This window comes from Mus caroli, chromosome 6, assembly GCF_900094665.2.
Source record: "Mus caroli chromosome 6, CAROLI_EIJ_v1.1, whole genome shotgun sequence".
NCBI lineage: Eukaryota > Metazoa > Chordata > Mammalia > Rodentia > Muridae > Mus > Mus caroli.
The window spans coordinates 82,155,512-82,161,865 of record NC_034575.1 but is presented as its reverse complement, the minus strand read 5'-3'; the positions used below and the strand labels follow the sequence as shown (position 1 = coordinate 82,161,865).

The following is a 6,354-nucleotide window of genomic DNA, read 5'->3' as shown; positions in this document are numbered from 1 at the left end:
ATTCACAGCACCTTTCTCCAACGTTCACAGTGAAGTCTGATCGGGTGAGAGCCCTCCTTTCTTTCTTCTCTGAGATTTTAGATAGAATTGTCTGCTTCTCTCAAAGCTCTGAAACAATTCCTATGGAAGCTACCCGCAAAGGCCTGGTGCTTCCTTTGAGAACAATGACTCAGCACACNGAGCCAGGAGTCCCCTCTCACCACCAAAAGCACATCTCANTGCAAAGCCATCTGCATGGTCACCCTAGCAACAGGGTGAACATGGCTTGGAGGCACTGAAAGGGGGGAAAGTATTAATTATTGCAATGACCTTGACATGGTTAGGTCAGGTGGCCNTGAGGGTGAGGAAAGGTAACCAAGCAGGACTGCTCTGAAGACAGGTTTCATTTCTCACCTCTGAACTTGCTCCTCACTGCATCCCTCCCCTACCTCTTGTGCCTGAAGCATNTCCTCTGATTTTCCATGTTATCAACCCAATCATTAGCTCCCAGAAGGAGGAGGCTGTCCTCTTGTACCCTTTAATGACCCATCCCACCCTTATGGTTTGGTTAGGTTATTGCAATAGAATAATGTAACGTTGATGCTTGGAATAAGGGGGCTAGTTGTGTGATGGGATCTCAGCATTGACGCTGTGACATTAGGGATGGGCAGGACCAACTCCAGAGGAGGAGTGGGCTAATGGATATAGGATGATGGGGATGGGCTGTGGANNTGAGGACAGGTACTTCGACTTCCCATGGAGAGCATAGGCAGACGTGAGGATGTCTNAGCACTTAGCAGAGGGAGAAAAGGCAAGTGCTGGAGAAAGTGCAGCTATTGTTCAAGTGAACACAAACTCAGAGGCCTTCACTAACTAAACCATGACAGAGGTGGTTCTTGTGCATCCCCAGTGCTTTCAGATGTCTGGCTATGGGGGCTCAGCCTCCATGGAGTGGTCTGAAGGACAGCACCAAGACACTCACTAAATTGTCCAGCATCCTCATGAGTGCTTCAAACTCATGCTCTCCCAGCCGGCTCTTCTGCATGGGCCCGAAGGTGCTGCCGGCCCACTGCACAGANCCCACCTCGTGCGGCCGGTGTTTCTCTTGCTCCAAGAGGATGAGGTTCTCAGTGCCCCCGGCACTGGACAGAGCCGACACCTGCAGAGAATCAGCACACGGGTGTGTGGAGTCCATGAAACTGCTGTGGTGTGTACCAGAGGGCAGTGGGTCACAGAGAACTCAGGCTCCAGAAAGGCCTAGGGAACTAGAGGAAGATATCTGAACACTTGCGGAGCATGCATTCATTATCATGGAGCACAGTGTCAGTTATCCCTCTGTGGGCTCNGTTTCCGGAGAACCCAGAGAGGAAGAAATAACAAGTGTTAAAACCCCGGATGAGACAGCACAGAGGACCGAATATTCATCATCCCAGATACAACACACCAGAGAAGAAAAATGCTACCTGGGATGTAGCACCCCAGAGAACTAAATGGTACCTAGGTCATAATGCCTCAGAGAAGAAGAGGGGGCAGTGCAGGTGACTTCAGGCANCACACTTAACAATTAGGACAGAGGTGTGTGTACAATGTGGGCAATTTAGATTAACCTTAAAAGCACCCACACATCTAACCTCCACTCCCAATTTGCATCCCTACCATTCAGATGTCCTGAGTCAGGTTTGGGTTTTGGGGAGAAAGAGAGAGGTAGAGCTAAGCCATGTTGACACAGCAGTGGGTTCACACCCTCACATCCAAGAAGACGATGTCTGCACACAAGCTCACTTATCAGAGCCATACTCCGATGATCTAATCTGCAGTGCCTGATGTTTNAGGATGGGTTGAGAGTTTGGGTTGTGGTTTTGGTGGTGTTTGTTTNGACCAGAGATAAAGGAATCCATTTAGTTTACCAACAGATGCAGGCATATGAGCTTTGAGCATTCTCCTGCACCAATAGACNGCCCTAACCCTGCTTAATGGAAGTCAGCTCATCAGACTTCCTCAGGCGAACCCCATCACCCTGGAACAGGAGGACACCACAACACTTCCCAGTGCCTTTGTACTCAGGATATATGTATGCATGTCTTTAACTGTCCCCACTGTCCCCTGATGCCCTGGAGAGACAGTGCTAGGGTGTGTGTAAAGGATAGACATGAGTGGGTACCAGGCTGGCTGGGTGTTACACCACCTCCTCACCCTGTGACTTTGGGTAGCTATTTAGCATCTTTGTGTTCAGTTTCCATATCCATCAAGTAAATATGGCGATGCTCTACATTGTGAGGAATCTCTTAAGGTGATGGTAAAGCATCTATAATGTTCTGCAGCCTCGGGTGCAGCACATGGATGCTACTGCTAATTTAACACTCAGATAATGAAAGGCAGTCTCCCTGGGACTGTTTGTTAATGGAGAAGAAAGAAGGGAGAGAGCACCCACAGCCTTGTCCAAGCTGCCTCCTTCCATCTCTTCCTCCAGCAGTTTCCATGGCGATGGGTAGCAGATGGGGAAGAACTGCCTGTGCTTCCCATCTGCCTCTCAGTGAGGAATGACCCACTTTTTCCAGAACTCTAAACCAATAGGCAAAGAATATACTGTGCTCAGGAGAGCAGAGCAGGCACCTAGGCTTGGACCACAGACATGGCCACAGTCACATTCCCCTGTCCACCAAGGTCACTGAGGGAGGAATCAGGGCCCTTGGTGGACATGGAGCTTCAGAGCTGGCTACCAGAGTGCAATCCTGGTGGTAGCTGCAGGCCTTGACCCTGCGCTCACTGATGCCTTAGTCTTTGCTTCTGCTCTTCCATGTCTTCTAGTCCATCCCCTCCCTCTAGAAGCCTCTCCATCCAGAAAACTGATGAGGAGACACTGGCCCTTTCCTGGGTTGGTTGCCAGAGGGATGTGGGAGAGCNAAGACACATCAAGCTGTCCCTGAGCAGGTGACAGCAGCCAGGAGGCTGTTATGACCAGAACTAACAGCTCTGCCCAATGGCTACAGGTCAGGGGGTTAAACTGCCCAGGGGCCACTTCTGAGGTCTGAAATGGGAGAAGACTTTTCACTGTGTAGGGGACACAGCAGCGACTCTCCATCTGTGCAGAGCGCTGAGATAGCTCTGCAGAGAAGAGCTTTTCCTGTGTGCTGTTTTCTCAGGGAAGCGTCTGCAAAGGTGTGCTAAGGAGCCNTTTGCAGTTCAGTGTGAGGAAAGGCAGAGAGAGTCTTCCCTTGATCATGAAGGCTCAGCCAGTTCTGATGCCAGTCAGTAGCCAGGTCAGTCAGAATTCTTAGTTGAGGGAGAAGGTACCACATCAGAGACATGACCTGGATCCAGGCCTCAGAGTCTAATTCTGAACACTGCTGTTTCTTGGGCGCCTCACTCACTCCATTCCACGTAACATTTATTCATCTCCAGACTTTACAATCGTCTCTGCAGCACTCCACTGTAAGGGTACCACAGGGCTCTCCCACCTCCCTCATGTGGCGGGGCTTAGCTGACCACAAGTGACACTGAGGGAAGGAGTGACCTTCCTTCAGTGCTGTTCTGCCTGGCCTACCAGAGTAAGGCAGGAGGGCATCACGTGGGACTTGCAGAGAGCTGGCTTGTCCTAGAACCATAGCCTCTGTAGTTTCACCACCTCTCTTAGCCTGGAGAGGCCATTCTTCCCAGCCAGCTTTGACCCATGCCAACATGGAGACAATCGGCTTATAGAGGGCACATCTCTGCCTCAAAGGTACACAGCCAGGGCTGGTCATGAGTCTATCCAGGGCTGGATAAGCACANCCCTTATCCCACCAACTCGGACACCACATTGTGCATGCTCTTGGCTGACCCTCACCACAGAGCTGCCTGTAAACCAGCATTCCTGGAGCTTCATGGGCTCCATGGTCATTGACCTTCCCCAACTAACTGTCCCTTCCCAGTGAGGGGACTGAGATATGAGCTGGCTCCCTATATACCTTTAAAGGGTAGCTTGGCTGCTCGGGTTGCCATGACAACACTGACTGGCTCACTGTCGCTCCTCTTCCCATGCCTGCCCATGTACAGCCTGCCCTCATTCCATCCCATTCCTTGGCGAAACGAGAGCACCCTTTCTCTGTGTCCCCTAGTAGAGCTTGGTGTAACAGCCACATCAGATGACCAGGTGTGGCTTCTATGTGCCTGATGATGGTTTCCTCCATCCTGATCTCAGGTCCCCTAGATTTGAGTAGTGCCAATTAGATGTTGTGATGGACTTTCCAGAGATCCCATTGTAAGCAGGAAACGGCAGGAGTGTAAGGAAAGCAGTGACAGGCAGGGTGATAAAGCAGTTTAGGAGGTCAGGACCTAACAGCTGAGCAGGGCCCACAGTTCCCAGGGCCCCCATCAGAGCCAGCTCCTGAGCTCACTTCCCAGGGCACCTCACATACCTGTACCTCACACGCAGCCTGCAGATGGAAGACCTTGTAGAAAGCTTCCTCCACGGTGTCACCCAGGGCGACCATGCCATGGTTTCTTAGCACCAGAATCTGTGGAGGAGGAAAGAACCAGTCAAACCTGGCTTTGAAATCCCCACCCCCATCCACCAGCCAGCCAAGATGGCTCCGTGGAGCAAGGTACCAGCCACCAAGTCTGAAAATCTAAGTTCAGTCCCTGGAATCCATANGGTAGAAGGAGAGAGATGATTCCTGCAGATTGTCCTCTGAACTCAATATGAGCCATGGCAGCCTAAACTAACTCCCCTACCCAGGAACACAAACTAAGTGAATAAAGTAAAAAAAAGTTTTACTCCTAAGAGACTTTCATCTTACTAAGGCCAAGTCCGTATCCCAGCCTGGAGCCCCTCCACAAGCTTACTGTTCTTCCTCTAACCAAGAACCACACTGCTCACCTACGGCTGGTTGGAGTCCAGAGCTCCCAACTGCAGAAGATAGAAAAGGCATTTTAAACCGATGAAGTGCAGCTTGAGTGACTGTTTGGGGCAATGCTTTGGTGGCTTAGAGAACTCAGAGGCGGCTGTTGAGTGTTAGGTGAGCACACTCATCTAATGCTGAGTTAAGGGCTTGGACCTCAAAGGCAGCCTCTGCCAGTAAATTAGTTGACTTTGGTAACATCCAAGAGGATGCGCTCTGAGAGGTGACCCTGCAGAAACAGGCAGCCGTATTATCTTCTCTTTGGACCTCTGGGTTGTGCTGCTCCACAGACTTGGCTCTGACATCCTCAGATTACCTCAAATCGGTTTTTCAAATGAGAACATTTTCAAATGGAAATTCTCCTGGCCAACTGGAGACAGACTCTGGACCAGACCTGGGGTTCTCATGGGGAAAGTTTCTGATTTGGCTGGGCCAGTGAGTAAAAAGGGTGAAGAGACCAGAAAGATGCTTTGATCAAGATCAAGATTCCCCAAGGGTCAAGTTCTACTTCCTTCCCTGAAAGAAATACTCATGATTGGTTTGACCCTCAGCAAGCTTGAAATCAGACAAAGCCAAGTGGGAACTGAGGCAAAGCTCTATGCATTCAAGCTTCCCTGCAGAGAGCTCAGGCTCAGGCTCAGGCTCAGGCTCAGGCTCAGGCTCAGGCTCAGGCTCAGGCTCAGGCTCAGGCTCAGGCTCAGGCTCAGACTCAGAGCACCACATCCTCTCTAAGAATAGATGAAGTTCTTTCCTCTCTAATGCCAGAGACTTAGAAGGAGCTCAGAGTTCAAGAGCATAAACAGAAGCACAGGGAACACCCTCCCTTAGATTGCCACAGCCCACAAAGGTGTGCTATTAGCTAACACTGCTGGGGCTGCTGGGGCAGAAGTAGCAGCAGGGCTCCTCCTCCAAAGCAGAGCTGGGGAAGCAGGGGCTCACGAGAAGTGAGGCTGCCTCACAGCTCTTTTCTAGTCACATGTGCTAGTAGAANACAGTGCTTAGACTTAAGCCAAGCAACATTGCAGCTCTGCTCTCTTTTAACTAGTTGGTAACTAATAAGTGGAATTAGTTGATTAATACAGCACATGGATTTGGAGAGACTGTAGAGAAATAACCCATATATTAGACACAGGGAAGAAAGCAGAAGGGACGACCTTTTAGGGAGGCAATTGGGCAAAATGAAGTCAGACTTCAAAAGTGTATCCGCTAGAAGTGTCTAGGGGAGCCTCCTCAAGCCCCAAGGATTAGCTGGNAAGATTTCCACCTGGTGGTGTGAGTTGGGGTGGAAAGCAACCCCTGGAAGNCTCAACTACAGGGGACTTCTGAGTGATGGAGAGAACAGAGACATNCAAAGCCATTTAGTGTNCATTGCTAGGNGAGGGAGAACTGATTTTCTGGTTTTATAAATATATGTGAAAAGCCTTAGAGAATGCATCAACATCTCAGAGCAATGTGGGAGAAGTAGCTTCAAAAAGTTTTCTTTCTAAAAAAAAAA

General features: G+C 50.1%; 1 protein-coding gene across 1 annotated transcript in view; it reads right to left on the bottom strand.

The window, feature by feature from the left end:
* The window catches only part of Add2 (adducin 2), a 95,144-nt gene that overhangs the window by 14,345 nt on the left and 74,445 nt on the right, over window positions 1-6,354 (bottom strand). The window contains exons 9-10 of the mRNA XM_021164098.2: window positions 4,377-4,475; window positions 962-1,138 (exon numbers count right to left, since the gene is read on the bottom strand). Coding sequence (XP_021019757.1) covers window positions 962-1,138; window positions 4,377-4,475 — 276 coding nt within the window. The remainder of the gene's footprint in view (window positions 1-961; window positions 1,139-4,376; window positions 4,476-6,354) is intronic.